General features: G+C 34.2%; 3 protein-coding genes across 3 annotated transcripts; 2 read left to right on the top strand and 1 right to left on the bottom strand.

Moving 5' to 3' along the window:
* The first annotated feature begins 1520 nt into the window (after positions 1-1520).
* Positions 1521-3282, top strand: LOC120332740 (glutathione S-transferase 1-1-like). Its single transcript, XM_039400056.2, has 4 exons — positions 1521-1952; positions 2030-2177; positions 2259-2394; positions 2773-3282. The coding sequence occupies exons 1-4, from the start codon at positions 1747-1749 to the stop codon at positions 2958-2960; spliced, it is 678 nt and encodes a 225-aa protein (XP_039255990.1). The 5' UTR covers positions 1521-1746; the 3' UTR covers positions 2961-3282.
* A 2441-nt stretch (positions 3283-5723) lies between these two features.
* On the bottom strand, positions 5724-15678 carry LOC120333236 (uncharacterized). The gene is made up of 10 exons (XM_078119430.1): positions 15562-15678; positions 14286-14518; positions 14057-14204; positions 13420-13555; positions 12931-13126; positions 10768-10777; positions 9844-10058; positions 9480-9627; positions 6954-7089; positions 5724-6345 (listed from the first exon to the last, which is right to left on the bottom strand). Exons 2-10 carry the CDS (start codon positions 14489-14491, stop codon positions 6137-6139), a joined length of 1404 nt encoding a protein of 467 aa, XP_077975556.1. The 5' UTR covers positions 14492-14518; positions 15562-15678; the 3' UTR covers positions 5724-6136.
* Positions 15679-18290: 2612 nt separating this feature from the next.
* LOC120332806 (glutathione S-transferase D7-like) lies at positions 18291-20552 on the top strand. Its single transcript, XM_039400123.2, has 4 exons — positions 18291-18528; positions 19094-19241; positions 19875-20010; positions 20313-20552. Exons 1-4 carry the CDS (start codon positions 18323-18325, stop codon positions 20501-20503), a joined length of 681 nt encoding a protein of 226 aa, XP_039256057.2. The 5' UTR covers positions 18291-18322; the 3' UTR covers positions 20504-20552.
* The last annotated feature ends 217 nt before the right edge of the window (positions 20553-20769 follow it).

Here is a 20769-nt window from a genome sequence, read left to right as displayed (position 1 = left end):
TCTTAAGTCTCAACTCACTCAATGGCACGATTTAATGTTAAATTTTTTGCAAATGCATTTCGACCAAAATGATTAATGGGAAATTTGATGGGTGTGCATACACGCAGCAGAATATCCTAAGGTTCAAATGCCATTGAACAAGAATAATACCACCGGAGTAGCAAATTGTCATGCACCCCTGTATTTGATACTATAAAATGGTATCGACGCCTGATAGCATAAACATCACGTTGTATAGAAAATCCACGAAATTTTTCCATCTCTTAGTTTGTATTTTACTTGATTATCTCGCCAACTCATACTACAACGACATACATTTTGGGGGATGTCTGGAAGAATGATTAGCGCTTTATATTTCGCCGACGCTTTGTTTAAAAAGTGTCCATTCTCAAAGAGCAGAACGCGATATGCTCAACTAAGTTTGCACAGCGGTTTAATTTTCTGATAGTATAGTTGGTTCAATACAACATTCTAACTAAGCAAACTTACTAGAAATATATATTGTAGCATTTAAAAACAATCTGTTTAAAAACATACCATAATCTATTGGAATAATCAAATTAGTACCGCATTAGTAGAGCAAATCAGTACTTCGACTTGACAACGATAATTTCACTTAATTCCGTATACTCGGATGGAAAATTTGCAAAGTTTTCATAAATTAACCTTATAAAATTTCCGCCCACAAGAATTTACTAAAAAAATAAATTTTCAAATTATACAATCAGTTAAGTCGTAAGCCTGATAATTGATCATTTTCTTTAACGCCATAGGTAAGTAAATATTTTCGGCCAAACTTGGTATGTGTCGATCCAAATTTTGTATAGAATCAGTCACTACATGCCTCAATGAAAGAATGCCACGCAATCATGGTTTCAAAAATTTTAAATTTACTCGCCACCATTTAGCATTCTCTCTTTTCTCTCTAAAGTGGTATATCGTGGATTTAATATTTGATTTTCCCAAGAAACGTGTCACTCTTTGAGCAATGAAGTGTCACTAGATGGACTGTTAGCAGTAGCTTAAGCTTAAAATAGTTTTTATGTGGTGACCAGCCAACTGTTTAAATGCCAGAGTTATAATCGATATCTTTTTGTATACATAATAATAAATGAAGTTCTTTTAAATAAGTTGGAATTTGACAATTCTTGGGATTGAACCTGCAACTTTTGATTAAAATGGTTATATATTTCAAAACTAAAAATATGCCTTAAACTTACTAATAAGGTGAATAAGTGCTAACCAGAAACGAAATGTCGTATGAGGTTTATAATTGTTATTATTTCTCTCGAAATCTTTTCTCTTATTTATCCGTGGTATATCAGAAGCCAAAGCATTGTAATTTTTCATTCGGTAGAATGACTAAGCATAATTTGCACGCTAGCTTTATGTGAGAAGGCATTTTTGTAACTTCTAGAATCGGGCGATAAATGGTATATATTGGGACAAATACGATGAAAAATCAGCAGTTACAGTTGAGGGCGTGATGCAAAAGTTCAGTTCAGATAACAGTTCGGTTCAGATAACAGGCTGTTAGAAGCTCCGCGCATTGTCATTTTGTCCGGAAAGCAATTCCATTTTTTAAGTTGAATGAATCGATAAATCTTGGTCACAATTTTTATCTGCTTAGCAGTGTTTCTAGAATATATTTGTATACTGATTAGTATTTTAAAAGCTTGGTAGTAATTTTATAATATTTTTTAGGTTTTCATCGATATTAGTATAATATTATAAAAAAAATTAACAATGTCTTGCAACGTTGATTTTTACTATTTCACTGTAAGTCCACCATCGCGTGCAGTTTGGATGACTTTGGAAGAACTGGGAATCAAATATAATGAGCATATTGTCGATATTTCAAAGGGCGAGCACAAGACTGCTGACTACAAAAAGATCAGTTTTCGCCAAAAGGTTCCGGCAATCAAAGATGGCGACTTATGTCTTGCAGAAAGGTAATTCGTAGCATATAGTGTTGGCAGTAAGATATCCAAACGTATTACTAAATTAATTTAATGAATTTTTTTAACAGTCGGGCTATTGCGGCCTATCTTGTAAGTGAATACGGTGCCCAACAGAAGAAACAATACCTTTATCCACAAGAATCTAAACTAAGAGCAAAAATCGACCAACATCTCTACATCGGTGAAAATATTTTTGATCAGATTCAAGCTTATGTGGTGAGTTATTTTGATTTCGTTTTATAAGCTAAATACACCCCAAAAATTTCGCACAAAGCTATATTACATACTCATTTTCAGAACGTAGGCGGGGTTTTGTTCAGAGGAGAGAAAACAAGATTGGAGAAAGTTGATGAAGCGAAAGCCGCTCTCGGATCAATAGAATTCATGTTGGAAGACCACGCCTACACGGCGGGAGATAAGCTAACGATCGCCGGTAAGATATGTGAAGGTGTTAACGAAAGAGTTTTTGTGCAAACAAATGCAAGTGATAACGATTTGGTATATTCGTTAGATTTGTTCAAATATATTATATGGGCAAGTTGAGACCAGGGCGAAGTACCTGCGTTTCAAATTATCTAAAAACACATATTGATTCAAAGCCCGAAGTTTTTTGGGACAATTTGCAAAATCTGTTGAAGTATTTGAACGGATTCAACTATTTATGTTTTTGTGAACTAATTTTGATTCGATTCGTGCCAGAAATATGAGAAAACAATGCAATTATTTACGATTTTCATAATACATCATCCAGATTCCGGCCATTGCATATATAGACACACACTAATAGTAATGTTTCACTATTTTCATGCAGATTTCTTTTACTACATCGCCATTCAACTTCTATCGCTAACTGACTTTGACGAGTTCGATAAATTTCCAAAAGTTGTTGAATGGAAAAAGAAAATGCAATCTCTTCCCTACCATAAGAAAACATGTGACGAACCGATGACAAAATTTCGTCAATATTATCAACATGTTCTGTCAAGCAAGAAGGAATGAAGTTTACTGACGAAATAGCTTCATAGATCCAAACGAGAGAATTAGACCTATTATCAAATATTGCATATTATTGAGTCAGTTTTCGCTTGAGAAATGTCTCTACAAGTATTATTTTTAAGAATACCCAGTGGAAACGTTTCTAGTTGTTTCACCTGTTGTTTCTATTGTTATCTCAATTATCTACCGTGATTGATATTGATGTTTATTTGAGTTTGTTTGAGTTAAAGGAACCGAGTAACAAGTCTTATTTTCATGTATACCTCATGTATTATACCTATTATTTTATGACTAAAAAAGATATATCACAATACTAATTAAGGCATATGCCTTGTTGAGTTTAAAATGTTTACATAGGGGGATATCTAGTAGTGGTTTAGTCTGCTTTTTCGTTGCCAGCAATTCCAACATGTTCTGGGAACGCGAAATCCATGAAAATATTTGCCTTCTTAGAGGAGATAGAATAGTTTTTATTTAAAAAAGCATATGTTCCACAGATTTTTTTTTACTTAATCTATGAAAAAGGCCCAGACAATTGGTTAAAATAAAAACATGAGACGGCCGGTGCAAATCTATCCAAAGTAAATGCTCTGTATACATCATAAAGTTCAGTTGTGAACAAACTTAACATTTTGTCCACCACATCCTGGGGCCGTCTTTGTTCCTTATAAATTAATAAGTATTGACCGTAATTCTCGGTAATATATTCATCACATGCTTATACTTACAGGAAAGGGATCGGTTTTTAATTAATTAAAGTAATATTAGCAAGCGATTAATCAATATTTAGAGGTTTCATTTCCCAAGGCGGTGACTGGAAAGCTGGTGCACAATTGACCGAAATTTTCCAAGAACCTCCGATGTGGTTAGCATGTTGAAGGTCTGAAATAAGGGTGATTTTGGATGAAGATCGTGCCATGTTCTTTATATTATGTCGGTTTTCGGATATCCCGTAATCAATAACACTTTACTCGTATACCTCATGCAAGCATGTTGGTGACAAAATTTATTTAATTTGACAACAGATCGGTGTGCTGGGCATAGCACTACAGCAAATACGAAGAGATATATTTTGTATTAGCGATATTTTTCTAATTACATACTTTGGTGCAAAGTAATAGGCTTCTATTCCGTAGTCAATTATTGAACGTATTAGGACCCTGTGTATTTTAAGAAAGGTTTCTTTGTAAGCTCCCCTGTTTGGCCTGTCAAAACTCTCAACAGATTTAATCTTTTATCACATTTGTGTGTTACATGTTCTACATGAGCTTTGTACGTCAACTTATTGTCGAATATAACGCCAAAGTATTTATATTCAGATATGACCGGCCATCATTGTCCAACAACGTAGAAATGTAATGGTGGAGGCTCACGTGATCTTGAAAATAATACAGCACACGATTTAGTCATTCAGATATTAAATTCCCACGCCTGACACAACGACTTGATTTGATTTAATGTCATTTGATATACGATATAAAATTATTAATTTTAAACCGATCTCCCTTTTTGGCAATCATCTGCAAATGTTTTTGAACAATCATTTATCATGATTGTAAAAAGCAATGGACTTATCACGCCAACTTGAACAATCCCATTTTCCAATTTAAAACTGTTAGGATAAGTAGATCCAACCCGTACTTGGAAAGACCGGTTTGATAAAAATGACTTTATCCAAGATGAGATTCGACCGTTTATACCAAGGTTTGAAGTTTATAAATTAGTCTTTCACGCCAAACGATACCATAAGCTTTTTCAATATCAATATACTCTGCAATTACGTATCGCTTGCTTGAATGAGCCTTGTATATGTCATCGTGCAAAATGATAATAATCCCCAATGTTGATCTATTCGCCCTGAAACCAGATTGCGTTTCGAGCACGTTTTTAATTCGTGCATAGTAAACGGAACATTCAGATAGTTCTTATATTCGAGGTTAAAATTTACCACTACTTGGTATATAACTAACTCGCCGTTTCCTTTTCTATCCAAAAACTAATTATTGTATTTTCCAATACCACTTGCTGTTTGAAATGTAGACCCCGGTAGATTTGTCTTGTCATTATTACTCGTCACAGAAGCACCAGTTTGATCCGTAAGCGTAGGAATATTGTAATTTCTGGAAGAATTGTGTACCATTTTCCCGAATTCCCGTGCATATGAATTACCGAAACCGTTTATAATGCTAGAGATTGGAAGGGAATCTAACTACGATCGGTTTTCAGCCGACTTAAAGTCACTACCATCCAAGTAAGGGATAAACAGCAAAGTAGCATTTATATGACTTGTCTACTCACAAAATATTTTGCTGACCCCTTCCTTTATACACTTTCTGAAGAAAACTTGTAAAACTATATAGCTAAGTTGCGATGAATTAACAGATTAATTGTATGTCCCACTGCCTTTAGTTACAAATTCCCTTCTCTGAATCCATATGTCTCTTTTTTACTCTTATGTTTAGCTTAACATTTTGGTTGTACTTACTTTCTTTTAATTAACACTTTTACCATGGTACGCTTGTTTAAGAACAAGTATTTACATTAACATTGCACTTGTCAGTCTTGTTCGGCCGCCATATACATTTTGCTGTGAAATATGGCAGCCCAATATGCCAGGGGTGGCCAGTCAAATGACGATTTGGACCATATAACCACTCCATCTTCAAATTGTTATGTCATAAACATTGTAGCGTCATTCATACCGATATACTCTACGGACGTTTCTCTGATCCTTGACCCCTGAAAGATTCCCCTTAAACAGGGTGTCTCAAAAGTAAATATACACTTATAATTTAGATTTGCTTTTTATGTACTCATCATAGAGCGTTCATTTCTTTAGAAAACATAGTATGTATAAGCAGTAAAATTTAGGTATTGTTGCATTTTTCATCAACCCACAGAATGGCAAGAAGATTAACCCAAGGAATGGGGTGCAAAATTGCTGTTTGGCAACAAGCATATAAACCAGTATAGCAAACTTAGCGCCACTTTAACGGGGAATTTGGAATTAATCAGCTCTGAATGTTTTCCTCAGAGCGTCCGCTTCTTTCCATAAATTTACGATGAATTGCTCTAACTTAAACACCTAAAACGAGAATTCCAAACTTTGTATTGTAGAGACTCGATTTTTTTGTATGATTTCAATATTCAATTTACAAATTTGCATTTATGCTAATACATTAGTTCTTTTCTTCCTTACTTGTCCTTTGATTTTCTTCAAGAGATTTTTGATAAACGATTCGGAAGTCATCAACTGGTGAACCCAAGGTTTTTTTGTAGCATGGAATCGCTTCAACTTTCTTTTTCCATTCCACTATGTTTGGATATTTATTCCAATCGTCATAATTGGTCAATGTTAGCAGTTGTATCGCAATGTAGTAGAAAATGTCTTGAAAGTAAATTGAAAAATTTAAATGAAATAATGCAGTAGGTAGTATTTTTTCTACTTTCTGGGAACAATTCTACCCGATTAGGTTGCGGTTACGATAAGTATATCGATTCATTTTCTAATTTGCTATATAGTCGTAAATTACACGTTGGTTTTATATTTTTTCAACATGGATATCAAAGAAAGCCTTATACCAGGGGTTTGCAACCCCCTAATCTAGGAAGGCCGGATTGTAACGCCACAGGCATTGTATTGGAATCACTGGCATGTACCAGATTAAACTAAATTATAAACCCGTTTCGCGGGCACACCATTCATAATTGGCACTTCCACGAGGGTCGCACAATTTTCTCTGGGACGCATTTGGCCCGCAGGCCTCAGGTTGCACACCTGCTCTATACAATCATCCGCTTAGAAATGAGGTTATACCGGGTATTCGGGACCAGGTCCCAATTCCCAAAGCGCGAGTCATAATATATCAGACTATGGTTGAATAATAAAATGAATTGTCGGGAATAAAATCCAATATATATGTTTAATAAATGTGAAGAGCTTGAAGCAGTTTTGTCAATTATGATTGCGAAAATTCTGGAATAAAGACTACTCACCAGCCAACGTTAAATGCTTCAAAGCTACGTAAGGACTCTCGGTCAAATTTGATTCGATCAAAATAAGAGATTTCTCAACATCGGTTAACTTTTCTGAATTTGTTTGACCTCCCGCTAACATCACGTCGTGAATATTCTAAAGCCATTGGTTCGTTGAAAAAGATTATGTTTCGGTCAAAAATATTGTTACATAAAAATTACAATCCATAGGCATAATGTGCTTTATTTTTAGCAAATACTCATGAAACATTTAAAATTTATTCATCAAATTATTCCCGGAAACGAGATATCAATTGGTAAGATGCCTAAGTTAGAAGCCCCAGAATGTCCTGAAGAACAACTCAAAATACATCGATCATACATTCAAATATACCCAACATAGTTTTGGATATTGCTGCAAGCTATCATTAACGCGACAACACTTGAATGTACACACTGGTTTAATTCAACTCAAGATTGTCGAAAACGTATAGGTTATGGGAATTTCACCAATAGAAAAAAAGGTTTAATTAAAAAAAGGGCTGTTGAAAAGGGATTTCATTACCACACTGGAACTTCCACAATGTATGTACGCGTATGCCACCTAGCGGCAAAACCCCCAAAAATATATTTTGTGGTATGAAGGGAAGCCGTCAAAATAAATATAAAATACAATGAGTTTGGTCTCATCGATGGGAAAGATTTTGCAAGTCAATAGATAACGTTAGAGCAATCCTATTTATAGCTCACTCTAGGGATTTCAAGCTCACATGTGACAACAATAACTCATGCATAATTGATTTGACTAGGTCGCTATGGAAATGCGACTTTTACTGAAGCTTAATGCAATACATTTCGAAACAGTACGAGCAACAATAATAACATTTGTTAACTCAAACAAGGTTTCTTTCCACATGAGGTTAAAACATAAGGGCTAGCGATTGGCGCAGTATGTCCTGCTTCTATTCCGCCTTTAAAACGTTGTATTCTGATATGCAATCCGTGTTCGACGGACGAATCTACAGTACAAGCACACCGCGTTACAGTGTGATTTCTGTTTACTATCGTACAGATGAAATCATCTTCTGTGAGCTATTCATTCATTAAATTTCAGATTATTTCTTCTTTTATTTGTACCAAATTCTTAGTCTTTTGCTTGTAATGAGGGAACAGCATCAACTATTTACTGTAGTCTATACTTCAACAAATTTTAGGTTTTCATGGCCATCCTTCGGTATTGCTTTTTTCGTTTCAACCATTTTTCTAACTTTGATCATAATAGAAAAAAAATTCCGCAAAAGTTTTGGGATGCATAAAATAGGGATATTCAACTATATATATATAAGTATTGGGCGGTGCGCACGCAAGTAATGTACTTATTATAGAGGTGTACTTAATATGATAGCTGTTAATATGAAAGAATGTCGCTGCTCATACACTGTAAATTGTTTCAAGTAACTCCATTTGCTTCAAGTATCTAGTGTTTCCCACCATCAATTCATATATAGCTTACAAATCGATTCATATGTACACTTCGCAGCCAATAACAGTTTTACGAAACTGTAATTCCCGATAGTATACCATGCAAATAAATATCAAGGCCTTGGGTGTCGCTTCGAAATTACCAGATATTGTCTCCAGTGGCATTCGCTTTCAGTGAAACTACGTAATCATTTTTTTACTCGTAATTGACCAAGAAGTGTACATATATGTATGCTTTGATAAATTTTTGTTGTTCTCATTCTTGCTGTTGGAGTGATTGTTATGGTTTGAAAACAATTGCCCTTTTCGCAAGTATACCGCCCTCTGATATTTTCAGCAAACCCGGTGTTTTCATGCGTTACCGTATCGGCGCCTATGCGCAACCCGATGTCCATATAATTGGGCATATCTCTCTTGTTAGTGCACGATTGATTTCAACTGGTTAGAAAAACGAACTTGTTTGAACTTGAGTTACAAAACTGTGAGTATGTTAACAGCACTGAGGTGTATGTGCATCAAAGCAAAATATTAAACTGTTGCCGTGTCCTAACACTTTTTTTTAAATGAGATAATCCGTTAAAGACGATATATTGCATTAGGGTCAATGTACATCTCTAACGTTTAGGTGGCAAGAATAGTATATAACACATTGAAAATATCGCATTGTGAGTATAGAGCGTGGCATATCAATCAACGGGTATATTGTTGTAGTGTTAAGAATAAAGTGCGCCATCCCTGTTGGGATGGCTCACTTGTCGATTCATAGCCATCCCTGTAATCAATACCAATATTGCGACAAGGTTCTAGACCAGGGTGGTCCAAGGTTGACAGATTCGGGATCGCACAATTTTTCTGGCTATTTTATAATGACGAAACAACATCAAATGCCATATTTTTTTTCACCCTCTCGCAAATGCGACGCGGGCCACTGATGATGAAGCGGCGGGCCACATGTGGCTCGCGGGCATTGGTTTGGACCCCCCTGTTCTATAGATATAAACAGTTACAATCGTGTTGGAAATCGTAAATTACCGGTATATATCGTGAAATCGAAATGTTTCTCACCACAAAGGCACCGATCGCATCTGATACATCTAGCCCAATATAAAGATGTTTGTCAACCAATGCTCTTTTTTCCACGTCTGTTGGATAAAGTTGTTGTTGTCCACATTGTGTTCCGTATTTACTCACAAGATAAGTTGCAATAACTCGACTAAAAAAGTGAAGATTTTTTGCATTTACTAATGTCCGTAAAATATTATAATATATACGAGATTTTATTCCTAACTATATGGTTTCTTCTTTCAATATTCGCAACAAAATCTTTGTGCTAAATCATTGGGGTCACTTATAGTCACGTAGTATTGTTTCGTTTTTTACACTTGGCTTTGAACTGTATTTTAACATCTAGCTAAAGAAGTAATTTTACCTCTCAGATAAGTGAAGTTCTCCGTCAATCAGTGCTGGAACCAGTTGTCTCGGATTGATTTTTGCATAAGATTCCGTCTTATGCTCCCCTTTTATTAAGTCAATGTAATGTTCTGTGTATTTCAATTCAAGCAATTCCAACACGGTCCAAACGCCGCGTGATGTGGAACTTTTATCCATATAGTAAAAATGTAGATCGGACATGCTAGTTGTTGATTATGTAACTAAGAAACTAAATATATTTACTGCACACATTCAAATGCATATAGCTATTCAGTATTTTTTTGCTACAATTTGAACAATAGATTCGATAGTTTCCAATAAATAATACTCAGCATTGGAAGGATTTACGACGACTATACTAATATTAGTAACTCTAATAGCGTTTTCATCTAAATATTACTAACAGCGCAACTGTACCAGGAAATTTGTCCTACTATTGTCCTTATAGTACCGTTGCTTGGCTCCGCCAAATGGTACTTTGCACGAATGCACGCATCCATGCATACCATACAGCGTTATGTTCAACTATCGACAGCAGACAGGAAACGAATACCACTTGAGAAATCATTTTTGAAGCAGAATCCTCTTGAAGCGCCATAGTAAAATAACATACACATTCTTGATGAAAATGTTTTGTTTTTATTGAACGCTTTGAACACCGTAAAAAATAATTAATATTATTTCGGCGTACTGCAATTTTTATTATCTTTCTCCTATATGATCATAATATTCGGATTTACTCGCATTTAAACCCTCAAGGCAAAAACGCACGAAGACGTACAACAAATTAACTCGTGAAAAGTAGAGGCCAAGCATACTCGAGAGTCGAGAATTGAAAAATATTAACATATGTTACAAACTGATAAAATGAATTAATGTACAGAAGAACGCTAAACTCTATCCTAATATTGATTGAATATACTTCTACTGGGCTTAAAATTGAAAGCATGTTAGAACATATATTCTAGAGTTATGTAAGATAGCAGTGCGTACGTACGACACGTGTTTGGATATCCAGTTGAGAAAATCCGCAATGTTTTCGAAATTATAATTGTCGTAGGATTATGGGAAAGAAGGCTTGAATCAATAAAAAATAAACACACCTACTAAGGCTCTATCATAGTATATGTTTAATAACTAAATCTACTTCACAACAACGATAACTTCAACCACAGCCTTATGTACAGTCAACCTAACACGACACTGTTTTTTTATAGACCGCGGTATCTGAGAAGCGCGCGTTCCGCAACCAATTTGCAAGTTCTAATAATTAATCAATAAACTACTGCACGCTATTAATACTGCGCTTAATTGCTTTTCTTCTTGTCTTCGCGTGAAAATCCATTAATATACATTCATGTCATTAACATGCATGAAACAATTTCCGCGGACGCGACTTTCAATCTTTCTTTAATTGAACTAAATATGTTTCTTCATTTTAAACCGAACCTGCTCTAAAACACATTGCTTCCATGACAACCACAAGATAAAAATACCTTCAAAATTGTCTTAATTACTCAAATTTTGTAAGTCAACTATTTATACTGTTTATTTGCTGTTTATTTAGTTGTGTAAAGGGACGGAAGCCTGTGGGTAAGGGGTATATTCACTTGGTCCACACTATTTCAAACATTCCTCAGTTATCGAAATTATTATTACACAGAATGTCAACAATGTCATGGTCGCACTAGTAAAAACATTATTAAGATAAAAGTGTTTTGAAACGAAAAAAAATGCTGCACGAAATACACTTGAATCACGGATAGAAATTTGGCGTTATTTTTAATTTGAAGCAGGGGTCACCAAACTACGGCCCGCGGGCCGGATCCGGCCCGCAATAACACGCAAAAATGGCACAATTTTGTTCCAAGGGAAATTTTCCCGAGCATCGTCTTTTCTTGTTTATTTCGTAACATTCGCCAATCAGCAAGATGCAAATAAGTAACGTATTAATAGGCCTTTTCGCATCCGCTCAGACACTTTTGTCACCCTGACAGATTTGCAGTCGTGGTTGTAAACAATACTTCGTTCTTGCGACTTTGAATGCTATTCGTTAGTTTTTGGTTGTGTTTCGGAAATTTAAGTATGAATCAAATAAGTCAATCATCATTTGCCTCCTCAGGAGTTGTAAGTTTGGTACCGCCCGACAGGCCAATTTTTCCCATAAGGATTGTATTACTTTTTTACTAAGAACTGTAATAAATATGAAAAAAGAACACATATCAATCACTAATCTTTCGATGTTCGTCACATCTATGGAATATTGAGACTATTTCGGAATTTTATTATGGCAACGGTCATTGACACCGCCGAAAGATCGTCGCAAATAAACGCTGGAGTCTTGCATGATAGTTTGACAGTGGTTCATTGTGGGTAATAATTAACGATGTTCTGATTGTGAAAACTTCATAAAAATTGCTAAGTATCAAGTTAGGAAAGAAATACACACGTTCAAATGAATTTAATTGATGTCTATAGACAATATCATAAATTTGCACTACGTATAACCGGAGCGTAATTTTTGAATGCGTCGAATGTTGGGAAATTTATGCGCTAATAAAAAATATCAAATACCAGATAATAGTTATTTATTTTATCTAAATTAGGTCAAAATTTCATGGAATTCTAAGCTACAGCAGGCAGTCCGCAGTCGTTATTATGAGCGGTATTCCAACACGGCGTAACGGTACTTAGCAGACGTGATGCGTACATATTTTGGCGCGAAAAAGCGGATTTTGTAATATTCCTAATTCATGACAGCAACGTTTCAATAACAGCTAAACTCAGAATAGTTGTCTAGATATAGAAATCTTGTATATTTGTTTTCCTAGGATGTTTTCGACATATATTCTGTGATATAGATAGAATTTAAATTTCAAGTCTTCAGAAATGTAGAATATATATTGTTGAATAAATTTCCCAACTTTTGTGAATTTATTGTATTGCATTAACAAAAATATTCATCCGGCCCGTTTCAACACAGTTTGAGTCATACCCGGCCCGCGGTCAAAAAAGTTTGGTGACCCCTGATTTAAAGGATATTCTTCTCAAATAAATGATATACTATATATTTGTTTGTTCTAACTATTGTTTCTTCTTTGGGTTTTCTTCCAGAGCCTTCTGATATACAACTCGTAAATTCGCAACAGGGGAGCCCAATGTTTTATCATAGCACGGAATCGCTTCTACTTTTTTTCTCCACTCCATGATGTTTGGATAATTTTGCCAGCCGTCGAATTCAGTCAAAGTTAACAATTGGATTGGAACGTAGTAGAAAATATCTTAAAAATAAACCAATTGAAGCTACATGATAGATATGTTGTGAATACCTTACGTGAACGTTGCTTATATGACTAAATAATATCCGATCGTATAGATTAGACAGGCGATGTTATTTTTTGTGTTCATCGAATTTTATATATTTAATATTCTGGTTCAAAAACAATGGCTCAATCTTTACAATTGAGATAGAAGGCGACATGGTATGGGAAGGGCCTGAACTTAATTAAATTACGAGAAATTAATGCATGAAACAGAATAAATCTATAAAATTTGTATCATTTGGATAACTCACCCGCCAATGTTAAATGATCTGCTGCCACGAAGGTTACTCCAGCCAAAAATGATTCAACCATGGCAAAAACTTTTTCAACCTCACCCAAGTTTTCTGGATGCATTTGTCCTCCAAACAGCACAACCCCAGCGACATTCTGAAACGATCAGTGTATCTTGTTTGGAAAAATGTAGTTGAATAAAATAACAGTAAAACGGTTACACCCATAGCAGACCCCATATACGAGCACATCATAATTCTTTTGTGTGTACAAACGTATTAGATGACGAGAGCTAACAATTTTTGGGTTTGATACGAACAAGTCAAAAGTTGCGATATTACTTTACTAAATGAAAACATATATCACATGTTATTTGTTGAAATTATTATTTAATATTTGTACACTTGTACAACAAAACAATAAATTACAAAATAAAAACAATGTAGAATTAAGCATAGCACATGAATCATATTTAACTTCAACAGTTTTAAGAAGCGTGGTGTACAGCTAAAATTATCTTTTACTTTAATCATCTTTGATTTAGGTCTCTGTTGTATAAAGAAATCTTATACAGAGCACAATTAATATTTGATTACTAAGTGAGTAAGATTACTAAGTAATTAAATATCTCGATTCTCGACCCAAACTGTATCTCACCACATAACTCTGGACAATATCCATTACATCCACGCTTATGTAAAGATGTTTGTCAACCAATGCTCTCTGCTTGACATCGATTGAATAGAGTTGTTGTTTTCCACATTGCGTTCCGTATTTACTCACCAGATAGGTAGCAAGCGCTCGACTGAAAATGTAAAATTCGTTTAAATATATAAAATTTGTGATTATATTTGTGTTTGAATTTCATTTTTAAAGAATATTTCACCTCTCAGATAGGTGGAGATCTCCATCAACCAGAGCCGGAACTTTTTGTCTGGGATTGATTTTTGCGTAAGACTCAGTTTTGTGTTCTTCTTTTATTAAATTAATAATATGTTCGGTGTATTTCAATCCCAACAATTCTATCACAGTCCAGGCACCGCGAGACGGTGCACTTGCATCCATGTAGTAAAAATGAAGATCCGACATCATCGGTAATTTGTAATTATAAATACAAAGCTGAATATATAATAGATAACATATAATAAGGAAATAAGAACGATGTTAACGATGACGTGTCTTATTGTTCGGCGGCGTTAGCGAAACTGGAAGATCAAAATTACAATTAAAGTCTAATAATATATATATATGATGTTTTTTAAATATTTGTAGTTGGTCACATTAAAATTAGGCTTCGCCGTTAAGACTCAAATATCGTCTTCATACAAATGTGTACTAAAGAAAGATAATCGGCTTTCATCTCCCCACGATTTTGTTATGCCTGTGCATTACTTTGCTATTCTTCATATGTACACCTGCAAATATGTATTGTCATTCAGTAATGTTTTTTGCTTTATAACTTTCAAAACAACGAGACCGACCTTTTAGTGACCAACTACTGTAGTACTGCACTGCAACTTCTTGATAGACATTGAAATCAATTTATACCATATAGACACCGCCGATATACGACGTGTGTACATAGTGATGCCATAACAAGTGCTAGACCCAATTTCCGCGCACCACGAATTCTCGTATACAATATTGTCGTGATCAATTCTCAATTCATTTAATGAACTGATCGTTACGATGCGATGCAGTTTAAGCAATTTTTTTCATTCCACCATTAGTATAAATCATATTTTTGTATAAAACAATTAAACATTTTTAAAAATGCTTAACTTATATCTGCTAAGTGAAGAACTACATTGCATCTTAAAGCACGAGGAATTAGAAGAGTTATTTATTTGGATAGCATACTGATTTCGATTCCACAAAAATAAACGTAAGTTGTTTTCTACGAAACAGCCGGAAAAAGGAAGAATTCACAGCGACGTCGTAATTTAAATGTATAATTGATTCTGGGCAAAGGTTACCATAGCTTATGGTACGTACACAAGTATCTTAATATTAAGACATGTTCCTACAGCAATTAATTTTCTACTCTGCATGCTTATAAAGATGCTTTGCAATCTTATGTATGAAGCAAACGCTGATCGATCTCTCACAGTCTTATAAGCAAAATACTTTTCAATCAAATCTTGATCAAACAGGAAACTCACCTGTCTGAAAATTTCGATTGCCTTTTTTACATCATAGTGTTATGTACGTTTGCTACGTTTGAGGTATAACACTACGCTTATATTTTGTCATCCTTGATATACAACGCTGTACCAGCATATATGTCGGACTGCATACTTAAAACTAGTCTTTAATCTGAATTGAACTCGAAGGTATTCTCTGTGGAATCTACCGGTCTATACGATACGCTGAATATTTTCCGCATGAATGCTTATCCTCCGTAATAAAATAAATAAAATAACTTGCTATTCAAGTCGCAACAATTAATTCGTAACGTATCGGTTTCGCTGAATCATTGTCGAAAGCGAATGAACGCGAAAACGTTTGTAAACAGAACATATAACTCTTGCTTGACACAAATATTTCAATGATTTCAATGCTTTATTTTGGCGGAATTGCAAAACCCGTACGATTTAGGTTATTAAGGTGGGCGTTTTGTTGTTCCAATTTGTTCTGAAAAATATTTAGTCTTTCAAGACGATTCGATATTGATGAATCATAATTGCACATTGATTCTCCTGATTATGTTAAGGTCTTATTGTATCTATTCATTCCTGTCTCATTTTGAAACATGCCAAATTGAACTAATTATTTCCAAATAGGACAATTGCTTAAAAAAACTATTCATAACAATTACATACATCACATCTAAACTAATACAAATGTGCTTGGTACTTGATACGGCACGGTCTGTTTCCCGGTTGCTGCACAAAATAACTGTTGTCCAGACTTCATATTTACTCACAAGGTTTTATGGCCGAAATATGTATTTCATTTCGTTTACACGACTTATTTCAAGTATTGGGTATCTACTATATTTAGGTATAAGTATGACGTACAACATGATTATCTAACAAGATGTAAACATTGCCTATACAGCTATTCAGTAGCTTTATTTATGTGCTATGCCCGATTTGAACAATGAAAGCATCAGCCAACGCAATTTATATTTATTTGACAATGGTTTTACATCGAAACGACAGTTGCGTAGTCAATTCATTATTATTATAGTGGACAGTGTTTTTCAACGTTCTGTGTGACGTCATTCGAATTTGCCAATAGGTGGCGCTACGTGTCCATATATTTGAGCGTATCTTTCTTGTTTAAAATCAAATTGATTATTCTAAATTATACTTGGAATCTTAATTATTGCGATAACTTGTGCACGTGTGATGACTGTTGAAGGTAACTCTCAGTCCCAGAACCAGAATACCAGTCCAGTGATGTGATCCATGCGATGCGACAAGTTAAAAGCCATCCAATGCCGCAATTTTGTCTTCACATCAAGTATTTTTTGTGACATGAGGATATAAACAAGGAAACGCACTTCTGCAACAGTCAGACGACCCAATTCGTAAAGTTGGTTTTTAGTTAGTTAATAATGCCGTTAATAGTTCAATGACGCTATTAATATTACCATTTCTTTTTGTGAATTATTGCAAAACAGAAAACACACCCATACAACAGTTTTTACTAAGTTGTAGCTATTATTTTTATTTAAACTAATTTGCTTATATGTTATTTTTTGTGTTGAACGAGCTGTTGCTGAATCATACAGTTGGTAATACGACATCCGGCTGAAGATTTTGGCAAAAGATGCCGAACGTGACTTGGCGGCATCCAATGCACTTTCAGTATCATCGTAATAATGACATAATCTAACTTAATTACTCGTACAGGGTGGCCAACAAAATAAAACGCACCGATTTCTTTTTTTATTCATCCTTATATAACCATAATTTAAAAGAGGTCTACTTTGACTTCAAAAAGGACGGAAGTATCTCTTCTGGCATGAGTCTCTGAAAATCTCTAAAAATGAGTGTTTGGCAATGTTGAAATTTAGCATTTTTGCGTGAGATTATTTTCATTCAATATGGGTTTTGCAATTCGTTTTTATTGATCATAAACGATTGCCAAAAGCTCAACCAATGACATAATTTTATCCCAGTATACGTTTCTATTTCATTTTTGGCACGTGAATTATAAGTACGATTTCATGGTATACTGATATTGCAAAAAATAATTAATATTGATTGATTCGAAGCAACAATATTTTTGATGCTACATCATGATTTGACTAATCTAAAACTAAAATATGACTTCATATGCGTGATTGTTTTACGTCTTGAGATCATTTCAAGCGCATTTGTGTTACGCTTCAGGGCAATAATTTTAGCCAAATCATGCTTAGATGTTTTTAACCATCTTATATCTAATACAAAAAACTTCCATTAATTTCCTTTCATAAAATATATATATATAGGTTTGTGGGCAATATTCTACAGAGCTAAAACATTAGAGGACAAAGCAGTGTTGTTACATTGTCGATAGATTGATATATTCTAGTTGAGTCTTCAGTTTGAATCAAGTAAGCAATAAATTTGTTCATAGCATGTTTCTAAATAATAAATTTTGCTTACCAAACGCTTTGTCAAAGATTTTAAATATTCTATTAATTAGAAACAAACACATTTTTTTGATCCTGACTGGTATTTGGAGATTGTTGTGCGAATAGTGAACCTAATGCCCATGAGAAATATAATAACTTGCAGTCGTTAGCTTCGGAAGTATTTAAATCTACACATTGTTTTGCACGACAAGACAAAAAATTACAATATAATTAAAATTTGAACTATATTGAATAGGATGTGAAAATTAAATTTAATTCTCGGTGCAAACTGACATAATTTTTTCCCTTTTAGTTTTTGAAACCTAGAATTATTTCCTTAAAATATCAAAACAATGACGTCACCAATCGTATTCTATTACATGGATGTAAGCGCGCCATCTCGCGCTATTTGGATGGTGCTGGAACTTTTGGGAGTGAAGTACGAAGAACGATACGTCAATTTAATTAATAAAGATCACAAAACAAATTGGTATGCAGAAATAAATCCCCGACAAAAAGTACCTGCAATAGAAGATAACGGTTTACGCTTAGCTGAAAGGTAAGTACTGATTCCTTCCTCGACCTGACACGAGTTCGAGAAAAATTACATTGTGCAATTGGCATAGGTGATTGAAAAAAATATTTTATTCTAATTTTAATCACTAAAAAATCGCGAAAATTAAAGCGTGGTAGACTCAAAACTAAAACTTGCGGTTCAGTCTATTGGTTGAAAAACTGAATAATGAGACATCAACTCAATCAAATAAAATGTGAAAGGATTGTTTAGGTAAACTAGGTCCAAATTTTAGTCTTTTTTAAACTAGCAGAATTTTTTTTCAAGTCCAAAACCATGATGACATCAGTTTATATATTTCCAAAGTATCTTTTTTATTCATCGAGTTAGTTGAGAATTCGTGACCAGTGTTTGGCGTCAATTTATCTGCTGATTGTCACATTTTTGTCTTGAGGTATATAAAAATTTTAGGGGGACTTGTTATCTTATTGTTTTTGTTTTAAATCTTTTCCCAGAGGCCAAATTTGAAATCAATTTTTTTCCCCTAAAAATCACCATTTTGATACTTTGTCGACAAATCTTTATAACCACCTTCCCAACACTATTCCAGTCGAGCAATAGCAACCTATCTCATCAATCAGTATGGGTCGGAAACTCAGAAGCAACAACTCTATCCACCAGACCTCAGAGAAAGAGCCGTTATTGATCAGCACCTTTACGTGGGAGAACATGTATTTGATGAAATCATGGGCCACGTTGTACGTAAACAAATTTTTGCCTAATGATATTCACTTATAGAGTGACCTAATTATTATTAGAGGACCCATGAATTTGTTAATTACTTCTACAAAAATCGAGCAAATTTATAGTTTACCTTTAAACATTCTGTCTGTGTATGATTATACCACAACGTTTCAGTAGTCTAGGACGCTCAACACAAAAGTTATGTTCTCACCATAATGTTTCAAATAACCTCCTCGGCGTCGGTGACATAATTTTTGTGCAAAGCGTACTGGATTCCTGGTACAATTATGCACAAACAAAAGTTCAAGGGTAAAAAAAATTATTAACTAACATAATTAGGAAATTTATGGGTTCCGTTTTTTGGGGGTCACCCTGTACACCCTGTCTACTATCAAATTCCTAAATAAATTACAAAACTTCAAATGTTTCCTAAAAATTTCTCAATTTTATAAAGCGTATTCTATCGACAAATAGCGAGTTGGTATTGCTTTGACCCAGATTTGCTTAAAAAGCTGGAGGACTGATAACCTAGTAAAATCATCCTATGAAGTAAAATCAATGGAAAATATGAATACGAAAAAATCGTTAGACTGTTAAGAAAAAACCGTTATATACAAAGAAGATAAGTATTAAGTATTTTTTCACAGAATGTTGGAGGCGTTTTGTTGTCGAATGATTTAATTAGACCTGAAAAAACTAGCAATGCAAAATCAGCACTACGAATAGTGGAGAAGTTACTAGAAAAGCATACTTACACAGCAACTGATCATTTTTCATTGGCAGGTAAGTTAATGTAAATTAGCAAGACACATAAACTAAGTTTGTACATATGAACCACATAAGTAACATGCAATATTGGCTTTTCCAGCTATAAAAAATATATTTCCAATAATTTCTATTCAAAAAACTGTGACCAACCGATTATTAATATGTTTGAAAAACAAAACTGAAATATATATCTATATTTAATTTGCTTTAATTTACTGGATATAATACAATTGTGGAAGATGTCAAAAACATATTTAGAACTTTCCTACTTCTTACGCACTTTAACATAGATTTGTTTTGTTCTAACACAACTTCAGATATATTCTACTATGTGGCAGTCCATCTTTTGTCACTGACTGATTTCAATGAATGGAAAGAATATCCAAATGTCGTCTCGTGGACAAAGAAAATACAAGAGCTCCCTTACTACGAAAAAACGTGTGGCGAACCAGTGAAGAATCTGCGTGTTGCTTACAAAGAAGCATTAAAGAAAAACGCCAATCTATAATTTCATATATATTTGACGTTTTAAAGATCGTTTTTCAGAATTCTGTTATAAATATCAACACTTGGTTATACTGAAAATAAAAGAAGTAGCATTAGTAATGATACCAGCCTAAATAAAAGCTTGTATCGTAATATTTATATATATATATAAAGGTACTATATACAAAAAAAAGGGGCAATGTTTGAAAAGTTGACAATATGAGGAATTCGCAATTGAAACTGACATGTTATGTAGTTGGCGACCTGCGTTGTATAGAGTAGTGGTAC

This window comes from Styela clava, chromosome 13 (assembly GCF_964204865.1).
Source record: "Styela clava chromosome 13, kaStyClav1.hap1.2, whole genome shotgun sequence".
Taxonomy (NCBI): Eukaryota; Metazoa; Chordata; class Ascidiacea; order Stolidobranchia; family Styelidae; genus Styela; species Styela clava.
The sequence above is the reverse complement of the archived record's forward strand: the minus strand, read 5'-3'. Positions and strand labels throughout refer to the sequence as shown.